Source organism: Tympanuchus pallidicinctus, unplaced genomic scaffold, assembly GCF_026119805.1.
Source record: "Tympanuchus pallidicinctus isolate F22 unplaced genomic scaffold, pur_lepc_1.0 scaffold19, whole genome shotgun sequence".
NCBI classification, from domain to species: Eukaryota; Metazoa; Chordata; class Aves; order Galliformes; family Phasianidae; genus Tympanuchus; species Tympanuchus pallidicinctus.
In genome coordinates, this window is record NW_026294710.1 from 5,270,034 (window position 1) to 5,294,370 (window position 24,337).

Genomic DNA, 24,337 nt, shown 5'->3' on the forward strand with positions numbered 1-24,337 from the left:
TGCAACATTTTCTGGTGCCAGTGTTTGAGAACTTGTTATTTCCAACTGTTACACCGCTGTTTGTGGTCTTCCTCTTACTCCACTGCTTTTCCAACTGCAAACATCCTGCTGACCAAAGATCAGAGAACTCTCACTCAGCTCTCCTCCTATACTCTATCCCTGGATTGCCTTTCCCTCCTCTGACTTTGGCCTATCTCTTCTGTTTTTTCTTTTCTTTTTTTTTTTTTAGCAATTTCTGACTCTGTGCAGAAATTATCCTGACATGGTTTATAAACTCATTTTTTCCTACTCAGCTTTTCTCTCTTGGCTGTGTTGCTGCTAACAGATGTTCTACTGTGGTTCCATTGTCTGTCCTTTTCAATCATTCCCAGTAGTTCAATTCTGTACTGAAAAAATCCTCCAGAATTTGAGATGAGGAGTTTGTTAGTTAATGCTGACCATGATAGGTTTCTTTCTTTTGGCACTTTTAGAAGTTTCTAGAAAATGTCCTATTCAGTGAATATTATTGGCCAAATGGGAATTTCATCAGTGTTCTATCTTCCTAGGATTATCCTTTAAAAATTAGGATAATGCTTAGGATATTCCCAGAAACGGAGAGAGAAGTAATATATTGTAGTATTTCCCATAAAAATTTTTAAAGGTATATGCACATATGATGTCTATATTATTCAGTTTATCTGCACCATTAAATAGATTTAATCTCAATAGTGGAGATAATGAATGAATACGGTTAATAATAGCACGTTTTTACTTAAGAATTTTTTGGAATTTCTACCATGTTTAATTTTTTTCTAAAATTTTCCTTTATGCTGTGCTTTTACTTCATGCAAGCATGAAAGTGCTGAGTACTTTGCATTACACTTCTAAACCAAAACATCTGACTTTTTTGGATTGTTGCTGGAGAACCAGAGGAACCCACAAACACCACACTTGCTTTAAAAGAGCAAGATTTCTCTCTGGAGTGTTCCAGAATTTCTTCCATAATGGCCAACAGATATTTAAAGTTTTGACCCTGAATCTCTATCCTTCACTGCATATTTATTACTTGATCTAGGATTTCCTTGAGCTAGGAATATTGAAGTTTTAATCCAGCATCCCCCTACTTGTCTGGGGAGTTACTTATCCTTTTTGTGTGTGGAAGAGTTTGTAATATCTATCTTTAGCAGGCAGTAGGTCTAGTTCAACATTAAATGGTGCAGAAATTAAAAAAAGACAGAAGCATTATGTAAAAACTAGTAGGCATCTTTCAGTAAAAATAGCTCATTTTGGTAAAGGAATACAGAGCAAGGAACTTTAGAGATACTGACTGGTTAGCCAGGGCATTTCTATGGCTTTATACTAGAATAATCACAGGTTTTTAAGAATATGTGTTCACATAGACAGCTGTGTAATGAACAGATACTATAATGTGCATTTTTACAAATGAGTTTTGGGAAGGGTAAGCTGTGGCACTATCAGTCTCTTCTATGAGCACTTAGATGCATACTCACCTTCAGTTTGTGTGGGCATCAGCATGTGGGATGCAGACTGCAGCAGCCTATGTGCTCTTCTTGATCTAGAAGGGAGGTTGTGTAAGCTGATATGACGACTGAAGTGCTTCCTAGGAAGGCTTCAGCAGTATGGGCATGTGGAACTGAGTCTTGGGAACTGACCATGCCTTGGCTACTCCTATTTTTGGGCAGCTCATATACAGAAGAGGCAGAAGCTGGGTTGTTGAGTTAGGACAGAATAGGAACACAGGTAAATCAGCAAATAGAACCCAACTTCTGGGTTTGAATGTTACTTAGTATAACAACCACCATTCCTGTTCTTCTAGAACTGTATATAAGATTTAAGTCTTCAGGTGTTTGTTTGTTTGTTTGTTTTCTTTATATATACACAATAAAACAGGAGGCTGATACAAAATCTTAAAAATATTTTCTGGAAATATTTTAGGAAACTGATAGATACAAAGAACTGGCAATGCATTCAAGAAAGTTGAGTGTTGGTCACAATCCTGCAGCGACTCCATGTCAACACATAACTTGCATTCATATATAATGTTCATGCACAACTCCTCCCCACATGTCTACATTCATGTCTATCTATTTATAATGCATAGTTTTGAATTTCTACCAGAAAATTTCACGAGAGCGCAGAACAAACTGTCAGAAACAACTACTTATTGAAGGATTCTGTGTAGCTAATTCCATTCTGTACTTATTTACTGCATTAAACAGAAATCCTTGTAGTAAATAGTCTTCCAATCTGTATAATTAACAAACATGTAAACAGTGTGTTGGGTTCCTTTTTTTGCCAGAGTACCAAATATTTGAATTTACTTTAAAAAAAAACAGGGTTTCCTTATTAGCCTAGCACAGTGACGATTACACTGTGCTTTTTGACTGTTTGAACTGACTTTTCTTTGTGTCGTTCCCATTCCTCATCGTCTTTGTCCAGATCAAAAGTTTCTGGATAAATGGGCAGCTTGTCTTTTGGACACTCCTCATAATAACTCCGAACATATTTTCCAACAGACCAGCCTTTGTATTCCTCAGGCATTTTGCATTCTAGGCCATTGTAGTGGACATTGTAGTGATGCTTCAACCAGTAGAAAAGATAATGAATGTTGTAATCACATCTCCAAGGATTCTCTCTCAGCCACAGAACTTTCAGAAAGTAAAGATCTTCCAATACTCCATATTCAAAATTCTGCAAGCTGTTGTTAGATAGATCCAGCTCTTCTAAGTTATTGAGCCCTGAGAAAGCAGCTTGTCAAAAGAAAGATATTTATTTGTAACTTGTAAATATGAATTAGAGAAGATATGCTTATCTGCAACAAGAAATAACTTTTTCATAACTTTGTCTGTTTTTACTAACGGCTATAAAAAGACATTTCAAAGACAGGTCTTTATTAAATGGTTTGTACCCTGAGTATCGACAGATATTATCCTGAAAATGTCAACATTAGAGTGGTTGTATTGCTGATAAAGTCATAAAACACTTATGAAAATGCATGAGTGTAGTATAGTGCCAGTGGAGGTGAATGAATATTTGATTTACTCATAGAATTCTTGTATTCTTTCCATGACACAAAGTTCTGAGTCATGTTTCAGGGAGCACTTCATACTTTTTGCAAGTTTTGTTTCATGATAGAAGACTTAATTTGAATAAGTATGTTGCTAAACCTCAGAAATACCCTTCTACTGATATTAACAGTTTCTCCTATTTAACCTCTAAAATACTACTAAAGAAGGCTCAATTGCTTCATTATTTCTACCTCTCCTTGTGTCTGTTTTCATAATGAAAAATCAAATACACATATGCAATAAGCAAACTGCTAAACAAGGTCACTTGAAGTCTAATAATACATAACTTAAGAGCAACTATGTGTATCATTTTTTGATCAAAAAGAGTTTTAATTATTTTGGTTTGTCTATTACTTCATATTCATTACCATTTTAAAGCAGCATTCATTATATTACAGCTTTTTTTTTTTTTTTAATTGGAAATCATAATTCAGGATATTCAACTATTTGGCACTTTGGTAAATGGTTAACCTTCAGAATTCTACTTTTGCATAGGCTTGCTTAGCATTAAAGAGCTGCTGAAATCAGTCACTCTTCATTGACTTGATGATTTATATGTCTTTTGTGATGATCTATGCAACCTTTGTGAAATGGATGCTACAAAAGGTTAAATTTGCACAGACTTCTAGATTTTTAGGTCCTTTCTTTCTTGCACATTTTTATGTGACAGAGACTTTACCAAAGTTTACAGTTTATGAAACACAAATAACTGTAAAATGAATATTTAAAATTATTCTTACCAGGATCAATGTACGTTATTCCATTACTGTTTAGGTTTAATATCTTCAGTTCACTGACGTCTTCAAACTCTTTGGGTCGCAGTTGTTTAATTTTGTTGTTGGACAAATCAAGTTTAACTATATCTGGAGGTATGTTTCCAGGAACTTTCTTTAAATCTTAAAAAATGGAAAAGAGAGAATTTGTATCATTTTTAGGTTATTCTTATTGCTTAGGTTTCACACTTGCAAACAGCTTTGTTGGTCTCACATTATTTCTTTCCCTTTCTTTTCCCCCATTACTTCTATCAATGTTTTTTCAGCTTCTGACTTTGGCTGCCTTTTTCTTTTCCATCTTTACGTTTCATATGAAAGTTGCATTCTTCGCTAGTGTTTACAGCAAAGCCTCATTCACTGTTTTTTATTTTTCTTTTGGTAGTACCATATTATTCATCTGTGTAGGAATGGGGGTAGAGACACTAATGAAAGGTGTGTGTGAAACTTGTACATAGGGAAAACAGTATGCCGAGTAAATAAACGTTCATTGCCATGGGAACATATTCCATAATGAAATTACAATGTACTCTATTACATCTTTTGTTTTATGTTGCAAAGAGGTAAAATTTCATTAGCAATAAAAGTGGTAATAATCATAGTATTTAGTAAGAGGTATAGTTATAATTGTACTTCTATAATTATAGTTGCTTATTATTTATAAAAATACGTTTTGTTACAATGCTTATTTGCCCAGGGGATATTTCTAAGTATTCTATCTATCTACTTCTCTGCCCTGCTTGTATCATTGGCATTTCCAGAGCAGACAAGCATGTCTCAGTCATTATTTTTACAAATTACTTTTAAAAGAGTTACAGAAAGAACAGCTTCTGGGTTGCCAGTAAGGGCATGTCCTTGAGAAGAGCCAGGTGTGGTCTGAATCTTCTCCGGATAAAGTTATTAAACCTTATCTCCAGGCTTTCTGTCTGCTAAATGTAGTGTTCTAATCCTGGGCTGTCAGAACAAAATGAGCGGTAGTACCCCTTCTTTAACTGTCTTTAAATAAAAGTATAATCCCTGAGTCTGTGCTGAAATTGGTGTTGTCAGTACACTTCAGAATTTTGAAGATGTCTCAGGCATCAGCATTCTTGAGACTAAAGCAACACATCAGAGACTTCCTGCCTTATATTTGAATTTCAGTAGAGCTTTGGTATGGTAATACCTGTATTATAAATATGTAAATATTATAAATGCTCCTGCCTGCTCTGGTTGGAATGTTTCCTGCTTGTGCAGATGTCAAAGTTTAGGGTCTAATTATTGCCAAATGAATGAAAACAATGCTTGAATTTATGGACATTTAACATACTCTTCATGTCTGTGCTCTAGAACATGGATTTTTTTCAGCTGTTTTTGTGAGTCCAAATAATTTTGCAGAAAAGCAAACAACTTTTGTGGGTTTTGTTTTTTGTTTGTTTGTTTGTTTCTTTTTCTTTTTTATAATAGTCAAGGACACAGGATGCTTTTGTTCTGAAGTGCTGCCAGTTCTGATGTATCACTGATCTGATGAGATCTGAATAAGAAGTTCTTCAAAAAGGAGGAGATATGTGTATTTATATATTTATTTTTAAGAAATATTTACATTTTTAAGATGTCTATTCCATGAGCTTTCTGGCATTAACTAAAAGCTCACGACCAGAAGGACAAAGTGCAGGCCTTATAATTTCTCTACAGAAATGCATAGTAATGCTATCCTGCTTGTCGCTCTGTCCCTTCAATTGTAAAGAAATAATGCTTCAGCTTTTGGGGGCATCGTCTGATTTGACAGGTGATAAATTCTCCTCCTACTCTGAAATCTTGTACGTATGGATTTAGAAGAAATTTTATTTTTTGTCAGGAATTTGAGTTCATTATACTCCTCTTTCTGATGAAAATTCCAGTGAAATTGTGCATCTGCTGCACAGTAATCATATGCAGGGACAGATAAGTATGATGCTTTCATCAAAGATTACCATATGTTTAGAAATCCCAAATTTTCATTAGATATGTGCATCCAGCTGTCAAGCATATGCACAGTAGATCTGGTACTTCCTAAATGAGATTTACTCAGGGTGTGCATGCTAGACATTCAGGAAGTCCAGGAGTGATAGAGCTAGCTCTTGACTTGAAGGAAGGAGTCCTGTACCCTTGTACACCAGAACTGCAGTACACTCCTGTGGGTGCTGATGTAACTTTATTTCTTAGCCAGTAATTTGTTTTTCAAATCCTGTGAAGCTCCCATAAAGAGCAGACATGATTGAAGGTCACTATGGAGTTAGGGGAAAAAAACATAACATTTTTCATGCCCCAAATTTTGGAGTATACTAAGGTATTCAGCTCATCTCTTCTATACCACCGAATGGGAAGAGATAGAAAGTCAATATTGTATCAATATTTTTATTATAATAAATGTATATGTATATGTATATGTACATGTATGTACATGTATAATATAGGTATAATACATGTATATAGTGATAAATGTACATAATAATATATACCTCTTTTTGTTCAGCTTTTGTTCAACAGTTTTCTAGAATCTTGAAGTAATTGATGATGCAATTCAGATCATGTGAAGGATAGTTAAGATCATAATTTGTGTCTAATAACTAAGCTCTTATTCACAACGAGAGGAAGGATAAAGGAATATTAAGAAATTAATAAGTGTTAGCCAATAAAAACATAATTAATAAAAAAAGACATAGTAAAAGAGGAATTTAGCAATGAAAAGAAGGTAAAACCATCAATATTTTTTATAGCATATGTAGCAGACAAACCGTGTCATCAAATGCTGAAATCATTAGTTCTTTCTGTTTAGGTAACATCTCCAACATCAAAGTTCAAGAGTAGGAACTCACAAAGAGTTATATAAATATAAGTCACTGTTAAATAAATAGAAGTTTAGCAAACACATTGTGAGATACAAGTAGACAAAACGTTCTGCAGGATATACTTTGCAAAACTTTGGAAAATAGTTCTTCCAGTTTGGGCTACTTCAGGTAATGCCTTTTAGTACAGATTGTATAATGCTAAAGGACAACTCTCTTCAGAATTGCTTTGTTCCATGTTTTGTTTCATTGTGGTGTAAAATATGAGAAATATAAAGCATGGATAAATGTACATTTTCATTTTGACACATGCCACAGTTGGTTTACCCTTAGGGCTTAACTATGGCTTTTAGCAGACTGAGATGCACTTGGGAATGGAATGGATCCAAGAGACTGAAAAATATTTCTTAAAGTCACTTCAGCTTTAAAGTGTTTGTTGGGTACTGAGAGGAAGAACAGAGAGGAGATATTTCTTTATGAAGAAAAGTGTACAATTTCTTCCTTAAGAAGAAGAAATCATGCAAATACACGTGGGGCTCTAGTGACTCTTCTTTGCATTTAGGTTCCTATGGGGATTGTTAGCACAGCTGGCTGGTCCAATCCTGCTTCACAATTAACTTTTGTGAAATCTTTGCGTTTATACATGGGGAAAAATAAATAAATAAATAAAAATGCTCCATGCTTATTTTTGTCTGTGCAGCGATTTTTGCACAGCTGCAGTATGACTGATCAGTATGCTTACCACTGTAGTATCAGACAGTTGCGGTGCTGACGGTTCCATAATTTAAGCATAGGCTTAATTTAACTACTGTTGATTTTCATTGGATGTGTTATACTAGAGAACTAAAGAATATTTGTGAGAAAATTATTTATGTTAAACAGACAAAAAATTAAAGTGCTAGTTAAAGTAAGTCAAGAAAGAACTGGTGCCATATGGATTTGTCATAAATAATATGTGCAGCAGTAAGAGGGTAAGATTATGAAAATAATTCATTCAGTTAGAAGAATAGATACAAACCTTTTCTCTTGCAGTTCAGAGTTGGTACAGGAAACACATACATGTGGCACAAAGAAGAATCAAATTCTGGTTTGGTAGCTTCAGGCTTCTGCTTTATGTTTTGGGGATCTTGCCTGTCCTCTTCACTACAAAGCTGCTCAGCTTTTATCTGTTTTAGCTTCTGATTTTTCAGTTCTATTGGGTACACACACTTGGCATAGTTTCCCAAATTTCTGTTTGTTGGAACCTGTAGCATTGTAACAAGAGTTTCTAGTTCACAATTGCAATGCCAGGGATTATCATAAAGACGAAGATAGTTTAGACTGGGCGTGTAAATAAAAATCTCCTCAGATAAACTCTTAATTTGGTTATGCTGGAGTAGGAGTGTGGTAAGTTTATTCAAACCAAAGAAAGCCTGGCTCTCAATTTTTGATATGTCATTCTGCTGTAAATCCAAACTTTTCAATACTTTATATTTAGAAAACATATTATTCTTCAATTTACGAATCCTGTTTCTTGCTAGCAGCATGTGCTTCAAATCCTCGGGCCAATCAGGTGCCACAAAAACCAATTTTCTTTCCTGACAATCTAGATATTTCTCATGAAGGTAAACATATATATCACATGGTTGGGCTTGGGCGTTGCGCTTAACGGTGCTAGACGCTCTTCTTACGATGTTTTCCTTTTCATTTTTTCTCAGATTCCTATTCCTTGTCTTCCTAAAGTCAGATGCTTTACAAAGAAGAAGTAGTATTATAATAGTAATGACTTGCATCCTGACATTCAGCTTGCCCACTTATTTTTTTGTGACAACTGGGAGAGAAGAAATTTTTGGTTGTCTTAATCAGCGTTGTCCAGATCTGAATACACACAGCTGGTGTATGTGGTATCCCTGCAGTGGAAGAAAAATAAAATATTAGAACAGATGAAATAAACTTTTTCACAGAGGCTTGTGCACAGTGTGCAGCTTTCAGTACTCAGTCATTACACTACTTAAAACTTCACTGTTACTTTGATAGTTGTGTCCTTTTTCATTGCTCTTACTATCTGTGATCTACTGTCATTTATTTTGCCAAAGCATGGAAAATTAGGCAAACTGCTTGATAATTGATTTTTGTCACAAAGTTCTCCAGTGTGTAAGAAACACCATCGGACAGAATCTTCTTTGTATTTAAATTCATCTTGGTAGATAAGCTTGAAAAAGGAGCTTGAGGCTGGTATTTTCCAGCTTTCTGGATACTGACCTGCTGGATATTCTAGTACGAAAAACAACCAATAGGATATAGAAATTGACCTGCATCCAGTGTTTCTATCACTCTCACGATATAAAGTGCATTTGTTTTCTGGTTGAGTCCCATTTTATCCCAACCAGCTCTGGTACAACCAGGTGTCTCTCATGGCCCATGTCAGGTAGACAAAGTTGCATAGACTGCTCTGTGAAGGACCCAAGTGTAGTAATTTTCAAAAGCTATTGTGTCATCTGAGGGTAGACAGGATGCAAAGGAACCTGAGGAACCTGACAATGGTCTGCTTCAAACTGCTCACAGGTCTGCCCACTTGAGAAGATAGAGGATAGAGGGGTAAGCCAGGAGCTTTTATACAGGGATTACTCTTAGAGGAAGATAAGAACCACATTATGCAATCACATCCAAAATTGCGTAAGTTTTCAGCTGATGTTTGCTCCTGTATTTCTTACAGTGGTGCTAAACTTCCTTTAATGCAGTTGTTTTCAGTAAATTTTGGCCACAAAGTTGTGCTTCCTCAGAAACATTTTCACTCTTGAGATTTTCATAGTCTGAATTTCTTTTTATCTCATTAATTTCCTACTTTCTGCTCATTAGTATCATTCCTTCTAAAACTTGCTTTTTTTTTTCCAACTCTTCACTGTTTGAATTGTGTACTCAGTAATTTTTGCTCTGTCTACAGACATCTTTGTGTTATGATCTATCTTTTTCGACTTTAGTACTTAAGATGTAGATCCCAATCTTGAATGCAGTTTCCCAGATGTTTTTTTTTTTAAGCAACATTGTTTGGGTCTCAAAAACCTTGTCTTTATCTGTTGGAAAGATTCCATAATAAAAAAAACTAATATTAAATAAAACTTGTCAGCAAATTGATAGTTTAAACCAGTTAAGGACTAAGGAGCATTCTCAGTGTTTTTGTAGTTATAGCTTATTAAAAAAAACCCACAATCCTATCTGCATGCTGCTCTATTGTATCCCAACAGCTCTGGTACTATCAGGTGTCACTCATGGCCCATGTCAGGTAGTTAAAGTGCATAGACTGTAGTTTAGAGGTGTACCTCCAAACCATGTGACCTACTGTCAATATCAACTTTGAAAAGCCCTTAACTGGATTCTCCATTTTTAATGCTGTACTTGCCAGTTCTCTATCGGCATTCAGATTCTGTTAATTGGTAGTGTGCACTACTGTCAACACGTTAACTCTTTAACTCCCAGTGCACTACATGATGTTATGATGTGGAATACTGGTAGCCAAAGATCATAAAACCATGACATTTACACTGATGACTTCACATAAAAAATGAGATTGTTACTTTTCAGAAGTTATATACTAGTTGGTCGAAGCAGTGCATTATAGTAACATCAGTCATAACTGGGATCCTCTGTGCTATTTTAAACTTTTCAGCATTTTTCAATATTCAACATTCATATCCATGAGTGCTTGGAACTAGAAAAAGATAGGAACTTTATTCCATCATTTCCTAACTGTAAATTTCTTAACTAAAGAGCTTTCTTATCCTTTGGTAATGTAAGACAAAAAGCAGCTTGATTCATAAGCCAGAGATTGATGAAGTGTTAAGAAGGCATTTTTCCTCTGGACAACTTCAGCTTTGTATACTTTTTTTTTTTGTTTGTGTGTGCTTTCTTCTCAGTAATCTGACACTGCAATAGTTTCAGGTAGGATACTGGCCTTGATGGACTGAATCTGTAATAGAAATACTTAAGTTTCTCTGGCACTCAGAGAATTCAAACTTTTAACATTCAAAATGACTGGTTTTTTTTAGGTGAATGTAGGAACTTGCAAGATTTAAATCTCTCTGAATGTCAGGGGTTGAATGTAAGTAACACAATGTTTACATACCTATTACAGATTAATCTGGCAAATCAGCCATCCACTGTTTTTTTCAAATGAATTAAAAAATAAGAAACTTTACAACAAGTATCAAAATGTAACAATAATTATTTTAGGATTATGCTTTTCAGGATTATCCAATTATCCAGAGGCTAAAACTTACACTATACTAAATTAACCTTGTGAATAAATATGTTCTTGTCATGTTCAGAATGCTCATTTGGCATGGTCTTAAAATTTCTGACTATATACAGTTTGCATCTGAATTCACATAACATAGACCTCAACCATCTCCTTGATATGATTAATTTCAGCATGCCTCTTCAAAGAGCAGAAAAAAATTGCAACTCTTTTTTTCAATTTCTGTCATCTTTTTAACAGGTATTAAATGTACTTGCTTATCTGTATTACTTCAGATGTGTAGTTTGTCATAGAATTTGGACTACTTGTTCTAAAATACTGTTAGAATTTTAATTATGCCTAGTAGGGCAGTGGCTTCTTACCAACCATTACATAGTAAATTTTGAAAGAAAATAAAAAAAAAGAAAAAAAGAAATCAACAGTAATGTCACTACCACTGTAAACTTCCTACTACTGTATTTTGGCAAACTCAGAGGACTGGTGAAATCGGTGAACTGTTGATATTTGGAAGTAGAAGATACTTAACAATATTTGCAAGGAGGAAGATGTATTGATCCTTGGGGGACGTCAGTTGCCACAAGACACCAATGGTACTTAGCGATATTGGTGAGAATGCTTTGGCCTAGCAGTCCAGGCAAATTTTCAGTCACTTTGAAATTCACTTATCCAGCCTATATTTTATCCTTTTGACTATGAAGGATACAGTGTTGAAGGCCTTGTTGTAGTCAAGATACACACACTACTGTTCTCCTCTTATCCAAAGATTTTGTTATTTCATCATAGAAAGCTATTACATCAGCGAGGAATGCTTTGTACTCAATAAATTCTTTCTGGCTGTTCCCTGTCACCTGTTTATCTTTCATTTGCTTGGTCATGGCTTCAAGGAGGGTCTGCTAAATAAACTTCTTAGGGACTTAGGTGAGGCTGAAAGACTCATAGTTTCCTGGATCCTTCTTCCCATTCCTGAAGGTGAATGCGACATTTCCTTCCTTCCAGTCATTTGACATCTCCTGTTACTTAGACCTTTGAAAAATGAGGGAGGACTCAGTGACAGTGAATATGCAAATGTGATACGCTTCAGCAGCACGTGCTAAAAATCCCATGTGCTTAATTGAACTGCATAGTGTTAAACATTTCCTTGAACTGCAATGTTAAATTTATCAAACTTCATGTGAATAAAAGTAGTATCATATGTTTCTTAGTATTTTGCTTAGAGATTGAAGAAAACAGCTTTCATTTGTAAAAATAAATGTGATGATTTAAAAACACTTGTTGAGGTGGGGTTTTGTTTTTGCTATTATATAAGGGCTGCTCTGAAAGTAATGCCTCCTACTTTATTATATTGGCATGTGACATCAGAGGCTGATGTTGATAGTATGACAATGGAGGCTGAAAAATATCCTGACAATATCCAGTTATGTTTTATTGCCATTCTACTCCTGAAAGCAGGGGAACAATCTGGTGGAATGGCATTGAAATGCATATGAAGCAAAAGCATGTCACTGAATTCCTCCATGCAGAAACAACGGCACACACTGACATCTCTGCCAACATTTTTGAATGTTTATGGAGATAAACATCTGTGCAGTGAGTTCAGTGAGGCAGTGGGTACTGCATTTCTGCAGTGCAATATTGGCAGTGGGTCACCTCTGCTGGCACAGGTTTTTACAATCACAGCATGCAGGCTCTTGTTCATCACTGGCAAAAATGCAAAATGCTAGTGACAATGACTGTATTGAAAACTGATTTAATGCCTTCTTGTGTCACTCTTGTAAGTGAGACTTTGTTCTGTCAAATAGTGTTACTGCGCTCTTTGTAAATGTTGTAGTTTCCATGGAAATAAATAGGAGGCATTACTTTCAGAGAAATGTACATATATACAAATGTAAGATAAATTAATGCATATATAATTTTAATGTACATCCGGATTTCTTTTATTATTCAGGATGAATCAATGGGACTCATATCTGAAGGCTGCAGATCTCTACTTAAATTTGCCATATACACATATTACTAATGGAACACTACAACTTTTGTCAAGGTGAAGTTAAAAATAAATGTTATAGTCTGTTTGTTTTACTCATACAGTCAGCTTAGAGGCATGAATTGTAGTAATACCCTTTTAAAGAGATGTACAGATTCTGTCTGTTAGACAAAATTTACAAAATACTCAATACATTTGTCTCAGATGACAATTCTTTTTTCTTTTTCATTTTTTATTATAATTTTATTGTAATTAATATATACCAGGCCACTCTGTATATTTCACAGATTTCTGCAGAAACTTTTAAGAGAACGTGGTAGTTAAAAAAATTCTGTGGCATGTCCAACTACTCCTGATGATACAAGAAGTTTACACAAAGGAATGTTCATAAAAATTCTTTTTTGTGAGAGAAGATTGTGGGTGGGTCAATGTGAGCCAAATGGCTGTGTGCCAACTGCAAGAGTTATTCTAAAATCTAATTTGGAAGATCAGCGTATGGAAGACAAACAGTTAACACTGTTAGAGGTCTGTCATTCCTGGTTAGATGTGTCCCTCTTTAAGACATGAAGATTTGGTGAATAAGAGGTTGGTTGCTGCGTTAAAAGCTGACATAGAGGAAAAGCATGAGGGTCAAGGATGTGCCTCCACAAAGATGTACATAGATTCTGAAGATAGATGTATAATGTTTCTCTTTCCCATGAATAAAATCAATGCCATCCTTTCAGCGACACCCCCACGAAGTCCAAAAATCTCTTCTTCTTTTTCACTGTCATCACAATTTCTATTCTTCTCAATTTTGTGTGCTGCATCTTTGTATTACTAAAATGTGCTTTGGCAAAAATTTCTCTTGAGTGTCTCCAGTCTTGCCAGTCACCTCTTCATCAGTATTATTCTCATCATAATCTGTGTTTTGTCCACAGTGGCTGATATTTTGTCTTTTTACATTTCCACATATTTTTGTTGCAGTTTGGAAAAGTTATTCTATAGGTAATCCCAGTCTATTTTTTTCTGGTTATCTAAGTATCCTATTACTACCAAGAGTCAGAACCATATATTTCTTTTGATGTGTGAATCACACTTAAAAAAGAAAAATGTCTCCAGAGTAGACAAAACTTTCAATGTAATGAAATAAATAAAACCAAAAAGGCAAGTTAAATACTAGTATATATGTTGCAGTTAACTTCTACCTCATAAATAGTAAATTTTCCTTTTCACACATGAAGCTTCTGGTTTGAAAGTATAAAATACCACTCTTTCTAGAGACCATTTTTGGACAAAAAGCAAGGCTCACTGTTTCCAAGTTTACAAGGAAATAGAAAATGATGCTGGCCTGAGAAAGATTTGCTACAAGACACTTCTCATAAACACTTCATGTGCCATCTGAAAAGGCACATCTCACCACAGGTCTTGTGTAATAGTGTAACTAGTGCAGAGTTCTTAAAGGTGGCAGTGTTGTATTTTGTAGTTCTGCGCATGAGATTTGCCATTGGATATCAAATGTCCATTACTGGAATAAGGAACTACTGTGGGCTGAATGTGCTGAAAGCTGTTTAGTGATTTTTGATTCTCTCTTTTCCATGCTTTTCCTCCATACTGACACTGATTATTGGGTACATTTTCCCTCTGAAAAGTGCTTCTTTATATGACAGGCATGAATATTAGCTATTAAGAATAAGCGTGAGATGGTGATTTTATCAGATTGCATGAAAGAAATGAGCCTGAGATTGTTAATACCAAATTAATTTTAAAAAAGCCAGTAGGAAAGCATTTCTGCAGATTTCACACAAAGCAAGGATTAATAAGGAGTCCATGTGCTCGAGCTTAAATTCTAAGAAAACTGTCACTTCAAAGATGGCAGAAACAGTCAAGTACTAAAATTCTCAGATCATAAAAATGAGTCATATGACCTATAAGGAAAATCATTGTCTCTTCAAGAGTACTGGATGGTTTTGTTCACAGGTTTCAAAATCCAGTAAGAAAGGCTTCCCTATATCTTAAGTTATGCATCCTTGTAGCCCAACCTTATTTATAGAAGTCTATTACTGTATTATCTGTTTTGTTAGATGCATTTGGAAGCATCTAATTACTTGTAGTGATTTTTGCACCAAAATGCAAAAAAAGTATGCTTCTGTCAAGAAATATATTTCTGTATTCAAGAAGAAAGAAATGTTTCTGTTTAATAAAAAACAAACAAAAAAATGAACACATAACCTCATATTTTCAGATCTGGCCTTGATTTACACTGCCTGTCTTCTATAGTGTTTTCATGAAATATAATCTTACATTTATTTTTAAAAGGTTTGTTATTATCTTTTTTTTAAGGTTAACATTATTTTCCAGCTTCCTGTATACATATACATATATGTATGTATTTACAGTTCAGTTCAAGTTACCATGTTTCCCCACTCTATGTGGAAAGTATAAAGTCAGCTCTGAAAGTCAATGCCACTCCCTAGGTAGTTAACTCCTCAGTGGGTGTTCCTGTGTTTCTTCAAAATGCTAATTTTTGCTGACTTGCAGATCTGCAGCACTGTATGCCTACATCTAAATATCTACCAGAGCAGTAGGTCCTAATTCTAGGCTCTGATTTTTTATATACTTTCATTTGTGGTGCTTGTGGCAATAGTTATTTATTCCAGTTAGAAATTTAGTTCAATAAAATGAATGGTTTTCAGTGTGCTATAAACCAGATCCACAGATGGAAACTTAAATACCTCCCAAGTTTAGATTCTCAGCTTTTACAGAGTGCTGCAGAAAAACATTTTCCATTTATACAGTTTACTTTCTTTTTGCTAACATTTAGTATAAAAGCAATGTTTTCCAAAAGAACTGGTTAAAACTTTAGAAAGCATTGAAAGATAAAAGATGTAGGCACTTAATTCGCTTTTGTATCTCTATCAGTTTTTCAGGTTCTTTTAGTAGTATTCTTCTAAATAACTGCAGGAGCAGAGAAGCTCTTACTGTGCGTTTTTATTGTTAATGTTCTTTGATAGAGCTCTGGCTTTCATTTCCACCAGGCGCTGCTTGTAAAATCAATGGCAACTACAGTCCAGCAATCTTGCACTGAAAAGCCTGTTAGTTTTCAAAGTATGCATACAAGAATCACAGTTAATTAAAAAAGTATGGGTTTGTAGTTATTCAAAATAACTTTAAAATGATACTGTTTTCATACAGTGGAGTACGTTATATGATAATGCTATTCTCTAATAAACCGGAGTACAAAGTGCAGTGGAAAGAAGAGTCTTTTACCAAGAAGAAAATTCTATTAAATGTCTAACACAATTCCTTTACAGTAATTTTCAGAATAGTTTAGCTCTGCTATTTTGTCTTTTTCTGATTCTATAACATACTCTTGTGATAATTTTCTCTCTCTTCTATTTCATCTTGAAAAGGAGCTTTCCCAATTTGCAGTACTTCAGTTTAGCTCACTGCAGAAAATACACAGACAAAGGTTTACAGTACCTGGGCACTGGCACAGGATGTCACAGGCTCATCTATTGGACCTTTCAGGTTGCGTTCAGGTTTGTACTTCACGTCTTTCTTCCATTCTGTGAAGAAGAGAATCCTTTATATGACTGGCTGCATCCTGCATTCATGGTATACTGAAGTAGAACAAGCACTGCAGAAGTCTTCCAGGGTTTTGAATTACACGACTACAGCTGTTTAAATTTTACTGAGGAATAATAGCACTATAGGTTTGGATCGCTTCCAACAAACTGTCAGATCTATAAACAGCTAGTGCTTACTGCATAATGAGAACAAGGCTTGCTTTTTGTGGCTGTAAATAACTAATTCTATGTTATGATTAGTTAGGATTTCAAATCAGGAGATTTGAAAATGCAGTTTTTACTAATGCATTAAAAATAAAGCCACCGTGCGTTGGAAAAATGCAAAGTTACATTTGAATTTCTGAGAAGGAAAGTAATTCAAATGTAATCTTTTGTTACTATTTTATAACAGTTTAAAACACATTGAAGTAGTGTTTATAATGATAATCTAAAAATAGTTAATGCCTTGGGTTATTTCAGTCTCCAACTAAGATTCTAAAGATGCCCAGTGTTTTAGAATCTGGTACTATTTTAGATACTTTCAAATATATTCTGTATCTCAAAACATACTATAAAAGTGATATGAAATACTAAACCATGAGGCAGTAAAAGCCTGCCAAGGTCTTAATAAAAGCTCCCACATGCATTCTTGTTTACACTGATAGGCTTCTCCAAAGCACAAAATATGTGGAAAATGGTGAAGAGTCGGAGTCTGACAAACAGAATGGTTTAGCTTCCCATTTGACAGTCTTTCCAGAGCCAAGGATGAGGGCAGAGGGGGCAGTAGCCTTCTTCTGACTGCTTTTTGCTCTGAGTGTCTCTTTCCTTCTTTTTCAGAAGTGCAATCATGAACTGTAAGGATCTGCCTCTAGAAAGCATGATCTAACAGTAGTCAGAGAAAAGTGGTCATCACTGAACTAGGAAAACCGCAATCTTTCCACTTTCCAGAGGAATGAAGTGGGTTTGCTCACCAGTGTATTTGAGAGCTCTGAAAGTCATCCCACAGCTTCCTCCATTTTGGGTTTCCCTCTGATTCTGGAACAGCATTTAATGATCATGACTGAGCAATTAAGTAAACAGCTAAAACTAAAAAAGAGCATCAAATTGCATCACTGTTGCTGAAAGCCTTTCAATAGGACAGAATGGTGGGTGTTTTTTTTACCTCATTGGATTAACTAAGCAAAAGAGAACTTCTGTGTGGATAACATTTTAGAATTAGAAATTAGACCAGAAAATATGTTCTGTGGAACCCTGTTTTTTCCTTCATTTTAATATAGCTGTTCTTTTTGAATGTGTTCTTATATTACACCTTACTATTGTAGTACTTAAACATCTGTTTGGAAAACCCATCTGTAAAATAAGTGATTATGCTAATGGTCTTAGAGGTGGCAGTTCGGGGACCTGAGCATTTAAATAACTCACTAAAGCTTAATTAGGCAGAAAAAAATAGACATTAAGCAAATATTTTCCAAATTATTGTAAAACACTACAGCCTTTGTTCTGATTGTCTATTATTATAATTCATAGTAATAATATATGGTGAATTCTAGCTATGGCTTTTTTGCATAAAATTTCAGAAGTTAAGGTTGTGTCTGTTTTACATGGATGGTAAACATTTCATTAAAAAGTTTAATGCCTTTGTTGTGAAACAGAGATTTCCTTATGTCCTACTCAAAAGCATCCTAATATAGCACTGATAATTTCAAAGAGAGACTCAGAAAACCTTTTTGCTTTGTCCTGCTTCTGAAGCAGAACAGTATAGATGGAGTATTTTCTGCTATGAGTCACAAAACTAAGATAAAAAGTGTAAAGAAATTGTATGACATTTACTGACATTATACAAGTAGAAAAGTTTAGTGAGAGATACTTTCATTTGTATTAGAAACATGGAGATTTTCAAAGAAATTGACTTCTTTTTGGAGCCAAGATCTATGGCTTACTGATTTCTAGATGAACTATTCTGGCCCAAAATATTTTAGAGCAGCCTATCAATTGCTGTAATTAACAACAGCTGGCTAAGAGGTTACAAGGCACTGGGGAAACATGAATTTGACCTGTTCATCTCTTGACATGCCGTAGTGTCTGTGGGGATGACAGAGAAGCTGCTAGCAAATGTAGAGGCTTCACCACATTTCACCAGGTTCTTTCTGCTCTCACATCACTGAGAGAATTCTCTTTTTGGCAGCTACTGTCAAATTTTGGCTTCTTCAGACATATCAAGCAAGAAAACAGGAGTGCTTAAGAAGAAAATCTGAACTGTGTTTATTAATTATCAAAGAAGAGGACTCATTGTTTATATTTCCCAATTACAACCTTTTGCAACTGAAGAGTAAGTTACACATGCACTATTCTCTATTATTGGAAATGTGATCGTTTTGGAGTACATTAATATAAGCTATTTTGGGTAGTGGAAAATATAAGAAAATTACATTTTCATCAATGAAAGAAACCAAACATCCGAATGTATGTCACAGTTTGTTTTATTGTTCTTGATAAATTTGAAATTAAAAAAAAAAAGATAGTCCCTTGTACACTGCAGGAGTACTTCCTGAATGTGGAACACTGATTTTCAAGATTCTTCATTCACAATGTGTTGACAATACTGGAATTGCAGAATAATGATTCTTTACAATATCTTCTATGCTGCGGAGTGCATTCTGCTCTGCAGGGTGGATTCCACAAAAACAATCTTTTTAGAGTGAGAACATAGCAATTTTAAAGCAGTGATAGTGTGTGATAACAAATAAGCCAAAAGCTAAATAAAATTTCTGTGTTCCTATTGTTTGGAATTAAGAAAATATTTTTTTAAAAGGCTCAATGAAACGAATTTTGACATTCTCACAAATATTTTTGCATTTCACTACATTTATTTTCTAAATCTGTGGGGACAGTTTATTAGGTCTTTATATTTAGCTGTAGTTGTTTGGCTTTAACATATTGTTTTAGACAACAGTATATTAGCATACAGTTAAGAAAAAAAGCAAACCATTTATATATCAGACTGAGAACTCGCAGACAAGGAATTATGTTTTATGTAGGATCATTGTGTTGACTTCTGATCCTATAAATGATAAATATATATATATATATAATATCATACTGAGTCAAGCAGCAAAATTATGTTTTGCAGGATTTTATAACATCTTAGACTCAGAATCTTCTTTAACTTTGGTGCATCACCCCTCACAGTACATTTGAAGAAAAAGGCTTAAGTAGGATTTTCTCATCTAAAACAAAAAATGCGGTATTAAATTCCATATATGTTCTAGCAATGATTCCATGGTCAAACTGTAGTTCTTAAGCTAATCTTCTAAACATTGAAATTCCAAGTGAGTTGAGAAAGCAGTTGTTCTACTAAAATGTCCATTAGATTTCACATTATTTCAACGTCTTGTTTTCAAGAATGCCTGATGTTTCTTAGATAACCCACAGTGGCTTTACAAAGGAAATTCAAGATTAATACTTATGATATTGCAACAGCATCTGAATGTTGAGTAATGCAATTGAATCTTATCTGAATGCAAGAGATCTATGTTAAAAAACAGTTTGAGTGAAAAAATGAGAAGCAATCAGTACAAGAGTTTTATTCGCTGCTTCGGCACAATTGTTTTTGGCTTACATGGAGGAAAACACTAAATTGCTGCTATTTGTGGTATTAAATTGCTATGTTAAGCAAGCAGTGTTTTTCCAGACAAAGAAATTAAAAATTCTTTAGACTACAGTTGACATTTTCGGTCTTTACTGAATTTCAGAAACAGATATGCTACATCTGTCCCTAAACATTGTTGAGTTTGACCTGATTATCTGCTACCTTCTATCTCTCCTTTTGAGAATGGGAATCCCACTTAATTCTAGGTACCATACAAAGGGAAAATGACCATTTTGTTATGTTTGTGAAGACACAAATAATGTATTTCTTACTCAGATTTCTGTTGATGGCTTCAGAAATATTGGCAATGGCTGCAGTGGGATTCAAGATTTGCCAATCAGTGAAATGCCACCTCTTACAGACAGATGTAAGTATTTGAAATCTGAATTTTGGGGGAATATCTGATGTTAGACCTGGATTATCATCTCAAGTGATTTTGAAGAAAGTATGCAGATAAAGATGAGAATTTCTTTCCTAAAGCATTTTTGAAAGCTATTGTTAAATTGTGTTTTAAAATCTTACTAACTCTTGTTCACTAACAGAAAATTTCAATTGTCTTGTCTTCTTTTGATACATAGGTGAATAGCTGAATTAAAAACTTCTCGTTTACATGGTTTTTCAGAGTTGCACAAAGTATAAAATATGGGAACATTCTGCTGCTAACTTAGCCCATCACAAGAAGTTTTTCAGGCTTCTGCAGAAGTGGTTGTTAACTATATCATTATCTCAGGTGTTTGCCAAACTTCACATCTCCAGTTACTTCTTTGCTTTTTTTTTCCAAAGGTAATAAATATATGCAAAATTTCAACTATATATACTTAGAACTCACATGTTATAAGTTACTTTTGAAATGGGTTACAACTATTTGTTCAGAATTCCAACTACCAGTATTATATGCAGAATGTTTGCTGATCTTTTGTTATGTGACCACATAAGCATGTTAATAATTTATTTCACCTTTCTCTACAAAGGCTCTGGTTGAAAAATGTCAACAAATAACATCTGCAGTGTTTCTTGACTCTCCACATCTTTCTGATACAACTTTTAAAGCCCTTACTGAATGTAAACTTGTTAAAGTCAGGATTAAAGGTTAGTATAATATTTCACAAATTATTTTGAATGATTTTAAAAATTAATCCACTTTAATCGATAAGAAATCAAGAAGAATCTTTCAACTGATTTTGGATCTGGCCTTTAACGTATGCCAAATGTGTAACTTTATCTTATGTGTTTCAACAGGAAATAACCAAATTACTGACCTGAGTTTCAAGATGATGAGTAAATACTGCCAATACAAGATGCACATTCATTTTGCTGGATGCCAGAAGATAACAGACGCTGGTCTTAAAATGATTTCAAAACTGAAATATACTCTTGTCTTAAATGTGGCAGACTGCGTAAGGTACTGTCTCACATCCAGTTTCCTAAATCATTCTAAAGAAATTTTAATAACTTTAATTGTACTCATAATAAGTCCTGTTAACATATCTTTCAGTTTTAAAAATATATACATTCTTATACTATTTATATATATATATATATTAGCATTTAAATGTATTTATATATAAGTAGGTTTTTTTTGTTTCTGTATCATGTTTTCAAAAGTCCATTCTCTATTACTCCAGTTCAAGCAAAGTAATAGACTGTAAAAGTAGCATTACTTAAAAATTAAGGCCTATTTTAATGCAGCATGGCAAGTATCACAGCTCTATCAATATTTGACTATTGTTTATTTTTGTGAATATTAAAATAGTACATTATATCTATCTATTACTAATATGCAAGCAAAACTGCCTGTTTTTGACAACTACCAGGACAATATAGTGTGTTATCTTGTAGAGGAATAGTTGATGTGGAGACTTTTCTATTTCAAGTGAGTCATGTATCAGCAGAAAAAGGACCAGCGATAAACCTTCCGAAGTTGAACACTTATTCCCACTCTATGGCATGGTGATGGAGTTAAGGGAGGATGGGAATAGGAAAGGCAACCTAGCCAGCATTTCAAAATCAACAGACATATAAAATATTATGAATAAAATAGAATTGCTACTGCTCTTAAAAATTCTACAATCATGTTAAGTTTTAGGGATTCTGTTTTAATGCATAAAAATATGGACAGAATCTGATAACGTTGCATGTAGATGTGCTGAGAAGTGCTGAATAAAACTGTGACATCATTTTGAAAGTTCAGTTGTAAGGATGGGACAATTGCCTGAATATTCTAGTTTAGCATTTAGAAGGCTGGATTTCCAGTGTGTTTGCTCCCCGTGCTGTGATGATGCCCACACATTTGTTCACTGCTTCTAACGCCAAACATTTATTGAATTATATTAACAAAATTTTAAAAAGCATTATAAAGCTATTATAAAACTGTATTTTAAAAATTATATTTGCAGTTATTTGTAAAGTTTTCACCATTAGCAGAGCTATAGATTGTAACAAATATAAACTTTGCAAAGTGTTTCTTAAGAAAAGAGAGATGAGAATATAAAAGGGAATTATTAGCATTTATTTTTCTCTTATTTGGATAGTATGTTGATATAAAAATGCACTCTGAATCAGCAACATATAAGAATTTATCACAGAAATCAAAGGGAACACTTTGGTACAATCTTGGGAACAGATTCTGAAATATGTTGTTTTTAAGATATTAATACTCCTAATCAGTTCCCTTTTTTTGTTGTCATTTTATTTTTGTCCAACTTTTTCTAAATTAGAAGTCACATGGAGTTATTTTGTTATTATTACTTTTTGAGGAATGAATGGGACAGAAATAGCAACTCTAACAATTCAGAATTCTTAAAATTATACTAAGTGTTTGACTACATGTAAAAATGAAGAAAAAACTTGTCATGATTATTGGAATTAAGGAAAAATAGAGATGTGAGTAAAAAGCTGACTAAAAGCACAGGGAGTGCAGTGATTCAAACTGCTGGCATATTTTCTCCACTTACATATGTTGTCTTCTTGTATGTTAATCCAAGTAAAGCAGTGTGTCATTTGTGTTCTTACATGATTACTCAACTGACAAAAAGCTTAACATGTGTTCACTGCACAGTCATTTCAGCAGTGCTGTTCTCACCCGTATGTTTCAAATACTCTGGGATTTGCTGTGATTGTTTGTGCTGCAACAAACTGTACAGGATAAAATATGATTCTGTCCCACATACATTTTGGATATTTTGTTTGTCTATTAGGGAACATAGAAGAAAAACTGAGAGTGAGTTGGAAAGCTAAGTGTGCAAGTAGTATTATCAAAGAAAGGAGCAGTACTGGAGCACTTACCCAGTTGTAGTGTTAGCCTTCCAAGACTCTCAAGTTGAATGATGGATTTTCTGTTTACTAATCTTTCATAACTTATTTGTATGCTAGGAATTGGAGAGTTGTGTGTCTGACATGCAGTTGATTGAGTGGAAGACTCAAAGAAATGACTCTTCAGTCAGCGTGCATATACAGAATAGCTACTATGTGTACATACAGGTACAACCTCTGTCTTCTGCTTCTGTGCTGCAAGATTATTTTTCATTTAAATGATTTCTATTATTTAATTTTTTTTAAAAAAGAACAACTAATACCAAATATTATATAAATAACAAATATTACTCCAAAATAAGGGTTAAAAGGGTTCTGATATTTCCTAGATAAGTTTTCCAAGCTGTCTTTTGAGGTGCAATCATATCTGAAAGATGGCAGTAATGGAAGTCCTCGTAATTTCCAGCAGACTTCATTTCAGTAAGTTCTGTTTTTTAGCAGTCACAAAAAGCAGCTGAATCAAGACATAAATTATTCTTTTTTTTCATTTGAAAGGGTATTTAAAATTATCAATATTCTTTTTTCCTTATCTATAATGTAGGCTACTGAACTTAAATTAAACGTTGAATTGTATAGAACAGGAAAAATACTTTCTATGGATATTGTTTGCATTTCTTATTTAGAATCAGCAATGGAGGTGTATGGCCATTTGTATGAGGTTCTTCAGGAGCTGAGCTGAGTGAGCTGAATTTGGCTAACTGTATCCATGCCACTGATGCTTCTGTCAAAGAAATAGCACAAAGGTATTATTGCCCAGTACAATATTTTTCTGATGGGATTAGACTTTCAATATGTTTTTAATGTCAAAGTTCTTATTATGTTAATAAATTGATATAAATACACAACTGATTATATACAGAAGTTTGCACTAGTCCCTTGCTAGTTTGTGCTAGTTCCTCGCAGTAGCCTCTTGCTAGTCTGTTATTGTAAGTATCTTAAAATGATCCATTATACCATGAAGAATTCAT

At 34.2% G+C, this 24,337-nt stretch overlaps 2 protein-coding genes across 2 annotated transcripts in view; one reads left to right on the forward strand and one right to left on the reverse strand.

Moving 5' to 3' along the window:
- The window catches only part of FBXL13 (F-box and leucine rich repeat protein 13), a gene marked incomplete at its 5' end in the record, with an annotated part of 73,790 nt that overhangs the window by 25,012 nt on the left and 24,441 nt on the right, over positions 1-24,337 (forward strand). The window contains 9 exon segments of the mRNA XM_052680790.1: positions 10,668-10,720; positions 12,822-12,856; positions 12,858-12,917; positions 16,253-16,356; positions 16,359-16,381; positions 20,334-20,425; positions 21,022-21,146; positions 21,297-21,459; positions 23,993-24,112. Coding sequence (XP_052536750.1) covers positions 10,668-10,720; positions 12,822-12,856; positions 12,858-12,917; positions 16,253-16,356; positions 16,359-16,381; positions 20,334-20,425; positions 21,022-21,146; positions 21,297-21,459; positions 23,993-24,112 — 775 coding nt within the window.
- On the reverse strand, positions 1,917-17,928 carry LRRC17 (leucine rich repeat containing 17). The gene is made up of 5 exons (XM_052680913.1): positions 17,380-17,928; positions 16,323-16,408; positions 7,661-8,531; positions 3,809-3,964; positions 1,917-2,750 (listed from the first exon to the last, which is right to left on the reverse strand). Exons 3-5 carry the CDS (start codon positions 8,412-8,414, stop codon positions 2,347-2,349), a joined length of 1,314 nt encoding a protein of 437 aa, XP_052536873.1. The 5' UTR covers positions 8,415-8,531; positions 16,323-16,408; positions 17,380-17,928; the 3' UTR covers positions 1,917-2,346.